Source organism: Dendrobates tinctorius, unplaced genomic scaffold (assembly GCF_039654945.1).
Source record: "Dendrobates tinctorius isolate UK_male_01 unplaced genomic scaffold, ASM3965494v1 ptg000075l, whole genome shotgun sequence".
Taxonomy (NCBI): Eukaryota; Metazoa; Chordata; class Amphibia; order Anura; family Dendrobatidae; genus Dendrobates; species Dendrobates tinctorius.
In genome coordinates this window covers 54892516-54910789 of record NW_027361743.1, presented here as the reverse complement: position 1 = coordinate 54910789, position 18274 = coordinate 54892516, and the positions used below count along the sequence as shown (strand labels likewise).

General features: G+C 43.9%; 2 protein-coding genes across 5 annotated transcripts in view; one reads left to right on the top strand and one right to left on the bottom strand.

The window, feature by feature from the left end:
• Window positions 1–5751, top strand: part of WDFY2 (WD repeat and FYVE domain containing 2) — a 66594-nt gene extending 60843 nt beyond the window's left edge. The window contains exon 12 of the mRNA XM_073583313.1: window positions 329–5751. Within this exon, the coding sequence (XP_073439414.1) occupies window positions 329–358 (30 nt within the window). The 3' untranslated portion in view covers window positions 359–5751. The remainder of the gene's footprint in view (window positions 1–328) is intronic.
• Window positions 5752–15062: 9311 nt separating this feature from the next.
• The window catches only part of DHRS12 (dehydrogenase/reductase 12), a 28965-nt gene continuing 25753 nt past the window's right edge, over window positions 15063–18274 (bottom strand). For 3 of the 4 annotated variants that reach the window (XM_073583311.1, XM_073583312.1, XM_073583310.1), the window contains exons 9-10: window positions 15893–16030; window positions 15063–15575 (exon numbers count right to left, since the gene is read on the bottom strand). In XM_073583311.1, the coding sequence (XP_073439412.1) occupies window positions 15448–15575; window positions 15893–16030 (266 nt within the window). In that variant the 3' untranslated portion in view covers window positions 15063–15447. The remainder of the gene's footprint in view (window positions 15576–15892; window positions 16031–18274) is intronic. The other variant, XM_073583309.1, reaches the window with a different exon arrangement.

Genomic DNA, 18274 nt, shown 5'->3' with positions numbered 1-18274 from the left:
ATAACGAATATAGAGACGTGGGTTGTGAGAACACCAGTTGTACCCAATATATGGTGTGTACCACAGTGGGAGATGTCTGCCGCCACAGGTGGCTTTACAGACACGGTCATCATTGTGGGGATCTGATAAATGTAAGCACAGGTTACACGGCCTGGACACGGTCTGGTCGTCTGTACAGCTGTAATGTTTCCATACCAGAGTTAGTGTATTCAGGTCCCAGGGAACGTTTAGTAAGGGCTCAGCTTTTCAAAAATGTGAAATGCAAAGACTTACAAATTATTTTTGTGTAATTCTGAGCGCTGGTCATCTTGTGCTTCTTTTTCCGCAGCTTTGGGATATGACACCGGTCGTCTCTTGATGATCATCTATGAATCGATCTGAGAGCTGGTAACAGAAGAAGTAGAAGATTGTGTGCAGCCCCTACGGGAGCGCAGCGGGCGGCGTGTCTAGCCGCTAAGGGTTTCTGAGTGCTGTCTCTGGAGGGGAGATTCTCTTTATAATTGCTTTGTGGAATGACTGGTATTGACGGATCTGAGCCGGGGTCTACCGCCGCTCCTTCCCCGCTCTGAACCTGCTTTTGGGTTGGTATTGTTTGCAGTTTACTGTGCAGAGGTTCTGTGCTGCATACTGGCATTTGTATGTACGATTGGTTTCCTCCATCTTTGATCATGAGGACCCTTCTAATTTAACCCTTTCCATGATGCTTTCTTTGGATTTATACGTTCCTGCTGCAGTATTAATGTGACAGTGTCTGGATGAACATGCCAACATGCAATCTAATGCTATACATGCCATGCGGTCGTCCCTGCGGTCTCCATGAATACTCTTCAAGAATAACATTCCACACAATAATACGATCAAATATTAGTAAATATCATTTAAAATTATGCATTTTTAATTTTTTTTTTTTAATCTAACCCAAAATTCCATTTTTCTTATTTATAAGAAAAAAAATAGTACTTGAAATGAGTATATATTAATAAAAGTATTATATGGATATTGAAAGGGGGGGAAGATCTCATCCATTTTTTTTTTTTTTTTTTTTTTTTTCCCCCACCCTGAAAAAAAAAAAAAAGGGTTTAATCTTGCCGTTCAGCCGCCGACTTCAGGAGACATTTCAGGTATCGATCAGCGGGGGAATACTAGCTCATCGTTTATAGACACGACGCTACTTGCCTGATGACAGCAGCGGAGACTCTTCCTATCTGATATGGTGCCCCCCCCCCCCCCCATGCGTTTTTTTGGTTGGTGTGTCACTTTGAAATGATGTAGCAGGTGTTTTCAATTGAATGGAAAATCAATGTAAACTTTGTTGCAGATTTTAAGAAGTTTATGATGTGAGTATATTCCGAGTACTGCACCACCAATTGCTCATTATTTATTTTTTTTTTTTTTTGAGGACTGGAGTTTCTCCAATCATGAGAGATGTGGGGTTATTTGCATTTTTGCAGATTCCTTAAGGGTCCTGTGCAGAAGAGATCCCACTACTGATGAGTGAACATGCTGAATAAGCATGCTCGGGTGCTAACAGAGTGTCTTTGGTGTGCTTGAAAAATATGTCCAGGTCCTCATGGCTGCATGTCTCGCGGCTGTTCGACAGCTACATTACAGTCAGGGATTGCCTAACAAACAGGAAATCCATGCATGTGTTGCAGCTGTCGAACAGCCGCAAGACATGCAGCCCGCGGGACTCGAATATATTTTTCGAGCACGCCAAAGACACTCTGTTAGCATACGAGCATGCTCAGATAACACCTTATCCCAGCACGTTTGCTCATCACTAATCCCCACCTCTCCGCTGTGAACGGTATATATCATCACTTTCCAAGCCAGAGAGATCTTCTGGGCAGTGTGTGACCCCGGCTGTACCGCTAGAGATCCTTTCTTTAAATCTCAGTATTATTTGTCTTGGCTAAAACAGCAATGATGGAAATGGCAGTGATTGCATATTGTAAATGAAGAAATAAGAGCAGATTCAGATCATTCCAAGCTGTCTGGAATAGATGGGGGACTTGTGGCCCAACTTTGGGGGGGTTTCAGGATTGCTGATTTGGAGAGTCTTCCGTCCAGTATAATGGCGACTATGATTAAGATTGTGATTGTTAAATATTCTGTAACCGGAGTTATCAGCATATATAATGTACGGGGTAATGTGATGTATTCACAGCAGGCTGCCACATACTACATTAATGATCCTCCGCTTCCGGTTAGTATCCAGTCACACGTCTCGCATACATGAAGCTAAGTGTAGCGTTTCAGGCAGGCCGGTCACAACTCAACATGGACGAAAATCTTCTAGATCGTCTCTAACCTGTTCTACAAGTAATCCTGTGCAATACGTATCACGCATTCTGGCTATATTCCTGCTATTTGCATATTTATGTACAACCATTTCTTAATGGGACGCTGTAGCCGCACACAAAAAAGGACCACATTGAGAAAATCTGTTTTTGTCCAGATTAGGCGCATTAAAGATACATAATTGGCGACAATTTCCAGTAATCCAGTACATCTATTGTGTGAAATTACTGCATTCAAGCAAGGTATCTATGCCTTCCATTGAATAAGATCTTATGACTGAGAGCTCAATAGGTTTTAACGCAAAATGTAAGAGCAAAAAAAGCAATATTCAGAATGATATGCTGCAGGCAGGCCGTATTTTCTGGGCTGGTACCGTGCTCGCCTGCACTTTTTACAGAAACGTCTGCATTTCGGACAGTTTCACCTTTTGCGGTTCCCCTTAACCTATGACAAACTATGCCATCCCCTACAGCAATCTGACCCTCGAGGATGAACACAAGTGGGGATGGGTGAAATTCGGGGCAGCCAAGTGATGTATAGGCATATTGATTAGGAATTGCCCGAACTTGTCACTTCAATCCTTATAAGCAAATGGTGACATTCTGCTCCCATCTCCTCCTAAGGTTTTGTGCACACCGAGTTTTATTGAGGGTTGTTCCAACTGACCGATTCCCTTGAACTGGGAACCGTTTCAGAAAATGCCCCTTCTTTTGGGAGTTTTGAAGGTTTTTGTGCAGTATTTTTGATTGGGCAACTGCCCAGTTTGGAGCAGATTCCATCCTGAGCCACATCAGAGTCATGACATGCAACTTGTTTTTTTTTTTTTTTTTGCACCAGGCATTTTTGAAAACCGAAGCGGAATTAAAACATCTAGAACACTGATCGTATGAACTGACATGACACTTCACACAATCCTGCACGTGACGCAGCCTGAAGGGTCTCTTGGCAGATCACTCATGATTGGGAGGCGCTGTTGTCGTCCTCCTCCCGGTGCCTTGGGTCTTCACTTTTGAACAAACACTGCAGTTCCAAATCCTCATTCCTATTTATTCAGTAATGCTGACATAGAAACCCCAAAAGCCATAAGTGTCTCATTAGGAAATGATGTCGTGTACGTTTCCGTTTCTGAGCTCATTTAATGTTTGTTTTCCAGCTCTGCACCGCTCCAAGATCCATGCTACAAGGAGATATGTCTAGTATGTTGTAAAAAGATGGAGAGCGTTTTTTGGTGATTTTTGGCAGCCAGCTTATTTTTTTTACAGGGTTTTCCCATAGTTACATCCTATTTTTACTGTCATTTATTTTTTTAGTCTTATTAAAATGATGAAAAACGATGTCTGAATGCTCCCAAACATGTCTGGGCATCCTTCTGAGCTTTCCCTTGACTAGTATTGTAAAGCACAGAGCGTCTTTTAAGCAGAAAACACCAGATAAATGAACTTATTTTTTTAACTGCTTGGAATTTTTAGAACCCTGAAGTGGTTAAAAAAAACCACTCAAGAGTTTGAACATATTAAGAGCAAGTTGCTTTTACGTAGAGATGCCAATGTTTTTTTTTTTTTTTTCTCTCAAGTGTTTTCTGTGGTAGCATCTGCCTGGGGAAAAAAAGTTGTGTATGTACATAGCCTAAAAATGGGATACTACAATAGTGAAAACTGCAGTTAAGAAAATAACAAAATAAAAACCAAATACTGCTTCTCTGTTAGATCCCCTGATGGTCGTTGTCCTGTGAACTGTTGTGATGCTGGAGGCAGTCTCTGGGGTCAGCTGCCATGTGCCTTACGGGCATCACTCTTGTGACTGTTGTTCATTTGCCCACAACAATGACTTCACCAACGACCAGCAAGTAAAAAACAGCTAGCAAAAATGTTAAAGCCCACAATATTGCGGTTTTCTTTCTCTGACATCTTTAGTTTCACAAATCTTTTATAAGTGGAGGTTTTTTGTGTATGGCCTTCCAGCATACTGGTAAAATGTACATAAGGATGCCATATTAGTAAAAGGGAACAGAGCAAATGGAAGCCCCCTCTATACAGTCAGCATTTTATGATCTGACTGCAGCGTTACAGCTCGGTGAGAGAACAAGCTTCCAATTAAATTTACAATTCTCAGCAGAAAAGTGATATGTTTTTTTTCTTTGTTTTTAAATGTATATTTAAGTATTGTTTGTGGGATAACACTTTATGACCTACTAATAGGATAGGTGATCGGTGAGGGTCTAACCTCTGGGATCCGCAGCACTCACAAGCCTAGAGTATCCGGTGTAATGAAAGCTGTGGTGCACATGCAGGACCAGTCTAGTGATGAGCGAACATGCTGGGATAGTGTTATCTGAGCATGCTCAGGTGTTAACTGTCTTCGGCGCGCCTGACCTCCCACTGGATGGACACCCATTTATAACCTATCCTGTGGATAGGTATTAAATGATTATGGGAAACCACCTTAAAGTGAATGTCACTTGTTAAAGTCGCATTCCCATAGAAGAAAGTGTGACTGTAGTGGTGCAAGGATCACACTGATCTCTATCTGAGGGCGACTGTCACATTACAGTTTGCATTTTGTGCACACTATGTGGCGAACAAGAGACATCGATGTAAGTCTACCGTGTAGCATGGATCTTGGGGGGCGTAGAAAGTGCGAATTGCAGTAAGGAGTCTACTTGCACCATTTGCAGGTACTAGGCCATCTTGTGCGTAGTAAATGGCTAATACGAAGTGCCTGCAGACTGCTCAGCCTCGGGGAATTTCCTCTATACAGAACGGCTGTAAAATGAATTTTAATTCCACTGTGACCTTTTCAGGGGTGTCCAGAGTATTGCTACAGACGAGTATATCGTGTGAAAGGTGTAATCGCCTTTCTTTGCTATTAAATTGCTGCTGTTAAATTTTGTTTACAATGTGATTTGAAAACTACAAGGGACCAAATTATAGGGGGTTGTCCAGAATATAACGTGATGGAGAAAGGCAGGGAATGCTCTAGCACTAACAAACTCGCCTGTTTAAACCCCAGCAGCTCCACCACTCTTGTAGTCTCTGGCGGCCTCCATTTTCTTCCTTGCGGCTAATCGCTTGCCTTTGGCCCATTTGGCCACTGAAGCCAATCAATGGCCTTAATGGAGATTCGCCTATTTCTAGCCTGAGACCTCTGAGGCCACTGACTGCAGCAGTTGCTGGTAGACCGTGTATGTTCAGATGCAGGCAAGTAAACTGGGGACCCCCAGAGTGGCAGCGGTTTCCTGCTTTGCCTTTTTATTTTAAAATTCACGTTTATATCCTGGACAGCACCTTTTAACTTGTTAATACGTTACTGTCTTAAGTAATTTAATCTTGTTGCGCTTTTACCTAGATGCAGTTAATTTAGTATTTTCTGATTTCTGTACATGTTGATTTTACAATATTTTGTTACTGAATAAAAATTGTAAATAAAAAGTATTTGCAAACAATAATTAAAGATTATGGCATCTTATTTTTATATAAAAACTACACGAAGCATCCCAGGAAAGTGATACATCGCTGGAATCGGGGTCTTTACCTCTACAATTATGCTGTTCTCACATTAGGTAGCAAAAACCTGGTGACAGATTCCCTTTAATTTTAACAGCCATAGTCCTACCTTTTTCTAAATTCTTACCGAATAACCATTATGACTGCAATATACATGTTTGCTTCTGAACCCACCCATAGCTAAAGACCTTTGCCGCGTTCTGATCTAAGGCGATGGTCACCCTATTGCTTTAGCATCTATTCCTAATGATTGCCATCATAATCTGCCTACAGATGCCACCAGTTCCAGTATGGCCTTTGATAAGAAAAATACACTGTCTAATATAACAGTGTATGTACAGAGCCTCAAAAGCTGATCAACACCCGTCTAAACTACTATTCCGCTAGCATTGCCTTATTGTTATACAATATGATCATTGTGCTCTTCTTAATAATCATAACTGCATAATAAACTATGGGCAGTATCCTCTTCACTTCTCTACAATGGATTTTCTGATTTTTCTAAGTGGTGGTCCCTGATTCTGGCATGGCACCACCCCTCCACACTGGTTTGGGGTTGTCCAGTATTACAACTCTGCTACACTCAAGTGATGAATGAAGCTTAGGCTGCTTTCACACATGCGGTTTTTTCCTATACTTAACATGGGTGCGCATAGACATGCGTTAGTTCGCGTTTGTATGCGCATGCTTTTTTTTTGTTGTGTGCGTCCGGACGCACAAAATGCATCCTGTTGCATTTTTTGTGCGTCCAACCTGTCTCAAAAATACGCATGTGCACAATTCACCCAAAAACACATTATACTCAATGGGAGCGCTGATGTGCACATGGTAATGCGCACATCAGCGCAAAAAAAGCATGCTTTTATTTTTTTAAAAAAAACCATGCTCAAAAACAAAACGCATAGTGCGTTTTATGAGCGTTTGCACTGCGCACGCAGCGCAAAAAAACGCAAGTGTGAAAGTAGCCTTAGCTGCAATACCACATACGTCCCACTGTCGGGAGTGGTGCTGTTTCTGGAAAAAAAAAGCGGTCATGTCTTTCCAAACCTGGACAATTTGTTTAAGCAAATGCCATCTTTCAGACATTATTATGTGCATGTTATAGCTTCTGGAAGTAAAAGAATGGGGAAAAATGCAAACTGCTAAAATGCACATTTCCACCACAGACACCTGACCCCTAGGTGTATAAATATATAGAAACGCAACCAAAATATGAATTACAACCTCACTCTGTATTGGAAGTCCAGGAAAAACTGTCAACTGCAAAAAATAATGTAATATTACAAATCTGGATCTCTGCTCTCTTAACAGGCCAGAAGTGAATTATTAGGACCAAATCGCCCTGGTTTATATCTAGTGACGAGTCAATGTGCTCGTATAAGGTGTTATCTGAGCATGCTCAGGTGCTAACCGAGTGTCTTCAGCATGAGCGAATATGTTCCAGTCCCCACAGCTGCATGTCTTGCAGTTGTTAAGAAATCCCTGAATGGTGTTGCAGCTGTCGAACAGCCGCTAGACTTGGAACGTGTTTTTCAAGCATGCGGAAGACAATGTGTTAGCACATGAGCATGCTCTGATAACACCATAGTCAAGGACATTAGCTTGTCACTAGTCCTATCACCTCATGGTAAACAATTCAAGTTAGGAGACAGCTGTGTGATGCGTCCTGTCTCTCAGCTGTAAGTGTCCACAGCATGGGAAGGTAGAGTGTACACATGGCAGATCTGTTGTAGTGGCCTAGGAAGTTCCATAAAATGATACCTTAATATCTGAGATCCGATGTCTTAATACCAGAGAAATCCACATTCTTTATATGTAAATGAGCTGTTAAGATCTATGGGTTAGAAATAGATCTTCCCTTAATCTGCCTCCAGATATTATTATAAATGAAAGGGGGCATTACCAGTGTGAGACATATAATGACTGACACTTTCTCTCCTAATCAGCTCTGCAGTAAGATTGGAACTAATGCAGTACAGCAAAAGTGTGAAATGTGTCTCACTGCAAAAACATAGTGCTTCAGCTTCCATCTCATACCCAGCCAGTGGACGGGGAACAGCAGTACAGAGAGCTGACTGCTCTGTGAGAGAAAAACTTACAAATGTGCTTCTTGTTTGTAATAAGACGAGGTTCACTTCTGCTGTACTGTTAGTTCTGATGTCACTGCACAGCTTTGTGCGATTATGAAATCAAAGTGTCAATCATAACATCTCACACTGGTAATGCCTCCTTTCATTTATAATAAGCTCTGGAGGCAGATTTTCGGGGCGATTGGTGTCCGTCCCATAGATTTTAATAGCTCACTTGCATATAAGAAAAACATGGATTTCTCTGGAATAAAATTGCACATATCAAAGTATGTGTATTTTATTCAGATTCCCATGACCTACATGCCCATATAGACTGCATAGGAGGGTTGATCCTACTGAAAAAAAAAACCAGACAAACAATGATTAAATACCCTGCAGTAAATAGCATAGTGCATGAAAATAATAGAGTATTTAGTTAACATATTTATCAAAAAAATGCGAAAGCCATCCCATCACTCTACGGTGACTGTAATTGAGACAGTCCTAACTCTAACATTAAAACCTTAGTTTGTCAAGTGACATGCATGTAGATATGGGCTGAGACGGACTGGGCCCAGCTAGTGGACACACCGTTGAGGGAGACCACATCAATAATGCCCAGCTCAAGAGAAAGGCAGGTCACGCCTTTGTTTTTTTTTTTTTTCTGTTCAGTGGCCAGTGTGAATGTGCACTTACACCCTTCACGCACACCAGTTTATATCCCATTTCATACCGTTTGGGTTTTTCTTAGTCTGTTTACATCATGTGCATATAAAGGTGTGGCCTGCCTTTGTATTGCGCTAGACATTATATTGGGGTGTCCACTAGTTGGTCACAGTCAGTCTCAGCCCTTATCCACATGGATGTCACTTGACAAACATTAAGGTTTTTAATTAGTTAGGACTGTCCCAATTACAGTCGCCGTGACTGGATGGCATTAACATGTTTTTTTGATTAAAATAAAAAAGCAAAACTATATACCCTATTTCTCCTACGCCTCATTGGGGGACACAGAGACAGTGGGTGCTATGCTGCTGGCCACTAGGAGGACACTAAGTAAACCAGAAAAAAAGTTAGCTCCTCCCCTGCAGTATACACCCTCTCGCTGGCTGGGAATTCCCTAGTTCTTTGCTTAGTGTCTGTAGGAGGCACTTGGGTCTGGTTTCAGACCCCACAGTTATTTTATTTTATTTTTGAATTTTCTGTAAATTTTTATTTTTTAATTAACGGAGTGAAGGGGGCGACTGTTCCATTATACGGCCCGCTCTCCCCCCGAACCAACAACAGGCAAGCACGTGGAGTATACCTCCCCGTACACTTTCCTGCGACGAATGGGGCTGTATTCCTCGGACGATGGTTCCACGGATACGAGGTCAAGCGCAACAGGAGTGCATGGAGAGAGACCTGAACAGCGCTTTTTCGCATGCCCTGAATCAGCTCCAGAGCTCTCCGTCCCCCTGCCCAGAGGGAGGATCAATTGAGCAATACGCCCCTGTAAAACCTCCTCCAGCTCTGCTACATCGCCTAGAGGATAAGACCCCGGACAGCGGACGACCTGACTGAGCACAGGAGTGGAGGTATGGGGTCGGGTCCTTGTCCCCGGGAGAAGAGCTGACTTAGCGTCAGCGGCGGTACACTGGCGCCCGATTGCGGCTCCCTCCCCCCGCCTGGGGCTTACCGCGGGGAGGCCAGAAATGTAGCCCCCGGCTTTTCTGGCCTGCTAGGCCGCAATTTGGATAGCGCCGCCCGCGCTAACGTCACCGCCCCCTCCTCTTGGCGCCTCTCATACTCAACGAGACACGCAATTCTAATCTCAGGGGCCATGTCTGTTACCTCTGCTGCAGTTAACCCTTTCAGGAGCAGCCGAATACCGGGTGACTCCACAGGGCCACAGTTTTTTCCTCCTGGGGGACATAACACAGGACCGTGGGTTAGCTGCATCTGTCCTCAGATTAAAGCTTAACCCCTTCCCAGCAAATTCCCTGCAGGTGCAGTCAGACTCTGCCGTTATCCCTTTCTGGAGCGCTATGCCTCACTCTAAGAAGGCTAAACGGGCTGCTAAGAAGCACACTGCGTTTTTTCTACCGTGTGTACCACTTGCAGGTCTGTCTTACCCAGTGCACAAACTAATCAGTTATGTACGGACCGCGACCCGACCTACGCTCCAACGCCCCTCGCAGCCACTGCTGATGGGCCTCCTGCGTCTGGTACCCCTGAGTGGGCTGCGCCCCTATCACGGTCGGTCGAGTCTCTGCCCAGGCTATATTCTCCCTCCGGGAGCACGGTCTCTGGAAAATCGGACCCATGGCCCATCCCCCAGTCGTGGTCGCGCATCAGCGACGCCTGTCACTCGCTCGCCCTCTCCTGAGGTTCACAGCAAGCATCACTCTGAATTCGTATCTGTCGCGTCAGCCCTCAGAATCCCCCATCTCATCAAAAGCTGCTTGATTCTCTTATAGAATCAGTCAACAGGATTCTGAAGTTAGATGAGGAAAATATTCCCACTCCAGCACTCCTTATCTCATTTAAGGAACAAGAGTGCGCGCTGGTTATTTACTAGCCATCCAGTAAGATAGGGATCGGCCACATAAGTGGTTCACTGGGCATAAGTTTACTCTGGCTAAATACCCTTTTGATCCAGACCTAATGAACGGTCGATTAGTTCCCTCCGGTGGACCCTGCTGTACCACGTCTTGCTTCTACAACGCTCCTGTTTCTGAGGGTTCCTCAGTCAGAAACCCCTCCGATCCCAAAAATTGAAAAGGGCAGGGTAGCCAATTTGACGAAGCTTCAGGAGTGGCTTTTTTTTTTTTTTCCAATCCCTCGCGGCAGTTTAGGTCACTAAGGCATGGCTGCTTGGACAGAAGTCCTGATTACTTCCTTCCTGGGCACCAATCTTCCTCCGGAGACAACCACTGTTGCCAGCCAGATGCTTCACGCAGCAAGCTTTGTAGTAGACGCTTCTTTTGATGCCGCCAATTGCGCGGCTCAAGCTGCAGCTCATGCAATCTCCATTAGAAGAGCCCCAGGGCTCTGCGGCTGGTGGGCGCATGCCACATCTAAAAGATTATTGACTCTCTCCTCCCCCCCCCCCCCTTTTCAAGCGGGTCGTCTTTTTGGAGAGAGACTGGACCAGCTCATTTCTGATACTACTGGAGGGGAAAAAGTAGATTCCTTCCTCAACAAAGGGCTGTTCAGCCATTTCGCAACCAACAGCCGACGCATTTTCGATCTCGCAACAATTCCGGTTGGTCCTCCTCTACCTTTTTTCTTTCGGATCAGGTCAGTCTCCGCGCGGAGACACAGGCTCCCAGTTCTCATACAGACCTAACCGTTCTTAGAAACCTAGGGCTTCGGGATCTAGGGGAGCCAGATCTCAGATCTACCCAATGACGACAAGTGGGTCAGGGAGCTGGTGTCCTCCGGATACAAGATAGAATTTTCATCTCCCCCCTCCAACTCAGTTTTTCCTTTCCTCTCCCCCCAAAGAAAAAGACAAGAGCCTTCCTTCGGGCTGTTCAGGCTCTGCTAAGGGTCGGAGTCATCATACCGGTCCCTCATCACGAAAGGTTCAGAGGATTATATTCAAATCTTTTTGTTTCCAAAAAAGGACGGGACGATGTGACCCATTCTGGATCTCAAACTGTTAAATCAGTTTGTCATGATACGGCGATTCCGAATGGAATTTCTCCGATCAGTTGTCGCTTCCATGGAAAAAGGAGAGTTCCTACCATCCATCGACATCAAGGACGCTTACCTTCACATTCCGATCTGCCCGTCCCTCCAGCAGTTTCTGCATTTTGCAATTTACAAGGAACACTTCCAGTTTGTTGCCTTGCCCTTCGGACTCACCTTTGCCCCCAGGGTCTTTCCAATGGCCATGACAGCCGCATGACCTTGGTAATCACTCTCGGGGGAGTGGTGGTGTTACCGTATCCGGACGACCTGCTCATCAAGGGTCCGTCCCTTTTCAGTCTGTGAGGAATCCATGGATAACAGTAAATACACTTTCTCACCTGGGGTGGAAGATAAACTTTGAAAAGTCTTTCCCAAAACCAGCTCAGCGGATTTCCCTTTTAGGGATGATCTTTGACACTTCCCACGGGTTGGTCATTCTCCAGGAGAAGTCTCATCAGCTGGGGAGCGGTCTTTCGTCGCCACACGGAACAGGGTCATTGGTCAACCCGAGAGTCAGCCTCCCCATCAACATTTTGAAGATGCAAGCGATCAGTTTATCTCTACGGAGTTTCCACCGTCTCCTCGCAGGTCTCATCAAGTTCCAATCCGACGCCACGGCTGTAGCGTATATCAACCGCCAGGGAGGTTCCCGGAGCAGGATGGCCGTGCACGAAGCGAGTCACATCCTCCATTGGGCCGAGCGTAGAAAATTGACCTGCAGATTTTCTCAGTTGCCAAAGCATTGCCTCGGGGAAGTGGTCTCTTCATCCGGAAGTTTTTCAACAGATTTGTCATCGTTGGGGGGACTTCGGATGTGGATCTCATGGCCTCAAGATTAAACAATAAGGTTCCTCGGTTCATTTCCCGATCGCGTGATCCATGCGCCATCACAGTGGACGCCCTAGTTCTGCCATGGCACCGGTTCCGGCTCCCGTACATCTTCCCTCCTCTTCCCTTGCTTCCGAGGGTCATTAAGAAGATCTGAGCAGAGGCAGTTCCAGTGATCGTTGTCGCGCCAGATTGGCCGCGCCGAGCATGGTATGCAGAACTAATACAACTAGTTGCCGACGTCCCCTGGCAGCTTCCAGATTGCATGGATCTACACTCGCAGGGAAGGATTTACCACCAGAACTCCGGGGCCCTGTCTTTGACGGCGTGTCCGTTGAATCCTGGATTTTAGCACAGCCTGGGTTCTCTCATGACATGATTTCCACCATGATTAGTGCTAGGAAGCCTTTGTCCTTGTGCATCTATCACCGCACCTGGACAACCTTCTTTTCGTGGTGCAAGGATCATGGTCGATCACCTCTGGTGTTTTTCCATTCCAGCCATATTGGAATTCCTTCAATCTGGTTTAAAATCAGGCCTCGTGCTTAGCTCGCTCAAGGGCCAAATTTCACCCACGTCAGTGCTTTTCCGACGCAGAATTGCCACCAAACTTCAGGTCAAGACGTTCATTCAGAGAGTTTCCCATGTGACGCCTCCTTATAGAAGGCCATTGGAATCTTGGGACCTTAACCTGGTTCTCGGAGCCTTACAGGAGGCTCCTTTCGAACCGCCGCAGGACGTGTCACTGTCCGTCCTCTCTTGGAAGGTGGTTTTTCTAGTGGCAATTACGTCAATCAGACGAGTTTTGGAATTGGCAGCTCTGTCCTGCCGTTCGCTATTCCTGAATTTTTCATCAGGAAAAGGTAGTTCTCAGGATGCTTCCAGAGGGGCATAAGAAGGGTCTAGCCGTGTCAAAGCAACGCTAGCCAGGTGGATTCCCTTAACAGCAATTACTTGCAAAGTCAATATTTGCCTAGAAAATGAACTTTAGCCCCCAAAACACATTTCAACATCATTGCAGCCCTGCCTTAAAAGGACCAGCTAACATCGTTTCAGTGATTGATCTCCAGCCCTGTCCTCATCAACACCCACACCTGTGTTAATGGAGCAATCTGTCATGATTAAGTAAGAATGACACCACTGGACACTTTAAAAGGAGGCTGGTGCTTGGCATCGTTTGTTTCTCTTCTGTTAACCATGGTTATCTCTAAAGAAACACGTGCAGTCATCATTGCACTGCACAAAAATGGCCTAACAGGGAAGAGTATCGCAGCTAGAAAGATTGCACCTCAGTCAACAATCTATCGCATCATCAAGAACTTCAAGGAGAGAGGTTCCCTTGTTACCAAAAAGGCTCCAGCGTGCCCAAGAAAGATCAGCAAGCGCCAGGATCGTCTCTTAAAAGTGTTTCAGCTGCGGGATCGGGCTACCAGCAGTGCAGAGCTTGCTCAGGAATGGCAGCAGGCAGGTGTGAGTGCATCTGCACGCACTGTGAGGCGGAGACTCTTGGAGCAAGGCCTGGTCTCAAGGAGGGCAGCAAAGAAGCCACTTCTCTCCAGAAAAAACATCACGGACAGACTGATATTCTGCAAGAGGTACAGGGAGTGGACTGCTGAGGACTGGGGTAAAGTAATTTTCTCTGATGAATCCCCTTTTCGATTGTTTGGGACATCTGGAAAACTGCTTATTCGGAGAAGACCAGGTGAGCGCTACCACCAGTCTTGTCTCATGCCAACTGTCAAGCATCCTGAAACCATTCATGTGTGGGGTTGCTTCTCAGCCAAGGGAATGGGCTCTCTCTCAGTCTTGCCTAAAAACACAGCCATGAATAAAGAATGGTACCAGAATGTCCTCCAAGAGCAACTTCTCCCAACCGTCCAAGAGCAGTTTGGCGATCGACAATGCCTTTTTCAACATGGAGCACCTTGCCATAAAGCAAAGGTGATAACTAAATGGCTCAGGGAACAAAACATAAGAGATTTTGGGACCATGGCCTGGAAACTCCCCAGATCTTAATCCCATTGAGAACTTGTGGTCAATCATCAAGAGACGGGTGGACAAACAAAAACCTTCAAATTCAGACAAAATAAAAGCATTAATTTTGCAAGAATTGACTGCTATCAGTCAGGATTTGATCCAGAAGTTGATTGAGAGCATGCCAGGGAGAATTGCTGAGGTCCTGAAGAAGGGTCAACACTGCAAATATTGACTTGCTGCATTAACTCATTCTAACTGTCAATATAACCTTTTGCTACTCATAATATGATTGCAATTATATTTCTGTATGTGATAAAAACATCTGACAAACACACATAAAAACCAGAGGCCAGCAGATCATGTGAAAATATAATATTTGTGTCATTCTCAAAACTTTTGGCCATGACTGTAGATTTAGCACATACCCTTAAGGTTCCAGTTTCCACTTTTCCCATATGTAAAGATACAGACCGAATTCCATCAATATTTAGTGTCTACCATTAGTTTTCATCTTCAGTGATTTAATCCTATGCCAAAACGAATTCCAAGGCTTTTTCTACCCGTTAAAATGGACAGCACACGAGTCATTGTGTGAGCTCTGAATTTTCACAGGTCTATAGACTTGTATGAGTAATTTTGATCTGTGACATGGAACACAAACATGTTTGTTTTTTTTGTAGAAAAATATTCAGAATTGAGAGTCCTCAGTGGTTGATACCTTTTAATGGCTAACTGAAAAGATGGTAACAAATTGCAAGCTTTCGAGACTACTCAGGTCTCTTCATCAGGCATTGTTTTTTTTTTTGTAGACACATGTGAATAGCTCTTTAGATTACATACATGATCTATCTGTGAAATCCATGACGAGAACACATGCATTTTTAATGTAAGTCTGATATTGCAGTCTTACAGATACAGACATACCACAGAACTTGTAAAATGTTGTCTGTTGTGGCTGAAGCTCTTGTCCGCAGCATCGCAAACGCTCGTCTTATCTTCCATTAGAGCTGTGGTGTTACAGAGGTGAATATATTGCTCATGGTGTTAAATGACATTTGTCCTATTCTGTTAAACAAATCTGATCTCGGGGGTTATACCTTACAGGAGTCAGTAGTCCATTTTTGAGACATTTCCTGTAGGATCTGTAGGAGTTTCTCTTCATCTGCAGCGGAGGAGTGTGTACTTGCCAAGGGGAGATGTGTAGAAACTGGCTTCCGATCTAGAAGAGAAAATTAAGTTGTTGAGATGGTTATGAATCTTACAGTCAGCAACAGATGTGGGGTTGTTGGTTCATAGAGTTGTGTATAGCTACATTTACATTAGAATTTCTCTTAACTATAGAATTGTGCTGCCTAAAACCCTATGAGACTCCTGGTAGTCGATACACAACTCATCAACTGCAAATGAGCTATGAGAGCAGAAAATCTGGACCAAGTGACTTTTTTTCGTGACCACTGGAACCAAAGGGATTAGATATTTTTCCTTTTGTATTGCACACCAACTAAACAACAAGAATTCTCAGGAAAAAGCATTAACCTTGGAAGAAAAGGCCACTTGCGTGCTTTGTTGCAGCAGGAGACACAGCCAACCACACCACAGTGTCTGCGCCTTGGTCTTCTGTGCGTAATCTGTTTTTCATTTTCTCATAGAAGTTTGGCACTGATAACCTCACCACTTAAAGGGGTAAGAAAAATGAGGTTACAGAACATCAACACAATAAGTAGATTTGGACATAGTCTTTCACAGAATTATCTGGACATAGTCTTTCACAGAATTATCTGGACATGTACAAAACATTTGTATCCTAAAAATGCATAATATTCTCACTGTAGGGTTCTGTTATTCCTAAACCTCCCCTCTCCATATGCAATTACTTGCAGACTGTTCTCTTTTCCTATTCTCTCAGGGGTCTTGGAAACCCTTTTAAATATTACACTTTAGTGATAAAGTCATCATGTACACCAACCGAATCAGTGTGTGTGTGTATATGTATATATATATATCAAAAAAAAAAAACCAAAACACAAAGTAGATCTGTCATCAGATTCCACCATAAAAACTGCATAAATGGTATACAGCATTTTCAAAGTAAGTACAGCAATTTCATCTGTCCTGAAATCTATGTCACAATGGCTGTATAATACTTTGGGGAAGTGTAAACTGAGATTCTCCCCCCCAAACCAGCCCTATCGACAGCTCCTCAGTGTCCCTGCTGCTGCTGAGATCTCATACTGCTCAGTACAAGCTGCAGATGGCAGGCTGGATGGACAGAGAATTAATACACTTGAATTCATGAGTTTCATCAGTTGGACCGATAAAATGGTCATCTTAATATAAGGATTATACATCCATTTTTGCTTAAGTTTTCAAAGTACACCATCCTCATCAGGTCTAAGATATATTCAATAAAATGTGCAGTTTGTATTGTGAAATCTGGTGACAGATCTGATTTAATCTATCTTATCTTCCCTAAAAGCTCTGATGAAATTCTGTAATGTTATATACTAGATTCAGGGACAGTTCTTAGATTCACTGTGCTATGTCTAGGGGAGAATGACTAAATAAGAGTAATAAATACGGTACATATTTTCTATGCCTTTAATGCAGATTGGGAAGCTATAGTATGTACAATTACATATAAATTGTGCATAAATATTATAAATTGTACATACATATAATAGTGTAAGGGTGTGTGCACACACTGCGGATTCTGCTGCGGATTGATCCGCGCGGATTTTACAAAATCCGCAGGTCAAAAGACCTGCCCTGCGGTTTATCACCTCTACAATGGAGGAGATGGTAAACCGCAACGGAATCCGCAGAAAGAATTGACATGTCAATTCTTTCTGCGGATTAAAAACCGCTGCAAATCCGCACCGTCTGCACTGCGGTTTCCATTTCCCATAGGATATTATGGTAGTGTACACCGCAGCAGAAACTGCTGCGAATAAGCAGCGTGTGCAAACACACCCCAAGAAGTAGGGAAGGGTAGTAAGGCTCCCATACAGATTAGATAACTGAGCCAAGCTGCAGTTCAGCTGGCAGCCATTTTTGTCGACTCACACAAGGACGCTAGGCTGGTCTGTATCCTCTAAAGAGTCTTTGACACTGACCAAAAAGAAAATTTGATGCTTAAAACGTGATAAAAATACATTAACAAAAAATACACGCAACAAAACAGATACAGAAAATCTGCACCATCAAATCCTCATTAAGAGAACATAGCCTTTTAGAGAGCCGCTACCAAAGAGAACAAAAGGATCGCCCGTTCAGAAATGCAACAGAACCCCAGTTAAAAAAAAAAAAAAAAAAAAAGTGGACACGCTTCCCACTTTGCTGCTGTTTCCGCGGGTGATGTGACATTGTCTCATGTCACCATTTCCGCCAATAAGTGGCTGCTGTTTGTCACATCACCCGCGGGAACAGCAAAGTGAGGGGAGAGTATCCACTAATTGGAGACCTTAATTAAGCAGGGGTGATACAGTAGTAGAAAACCTCTTTAAGTCTAAAAAAAAAAAAGCCATTCAAACTGAATATGGTGAGCTAGAAAACACATCTATAGGAAATTAATGAAAAAATCCACATATACCTTACTTTAGCCCCAATCCCCCCATTAACCTACTTAGCCGCCACAAAACCAGATCCGACACAGGTTTTCCATAAACAATCATAGTCCATGCGGTTTATTTAGCATCATAAACCCACAGAAGCAACATAAACTTCATATCAGCATAGCGTCCATGACAGAGTTCAGCTCTGGAATCTCTGTGGTCACACAGGTTATGCATACACAGGCTCTTCAGCCTCAGTTCTCTCACCCACGTCAGGGTTTCCTCATAGTTCCTTCATCATGCGGCAGATGTCCATTTCCTCCAGGGATTCATCAGTCACGTGCAGCCATTCAACACAGCATTCCTT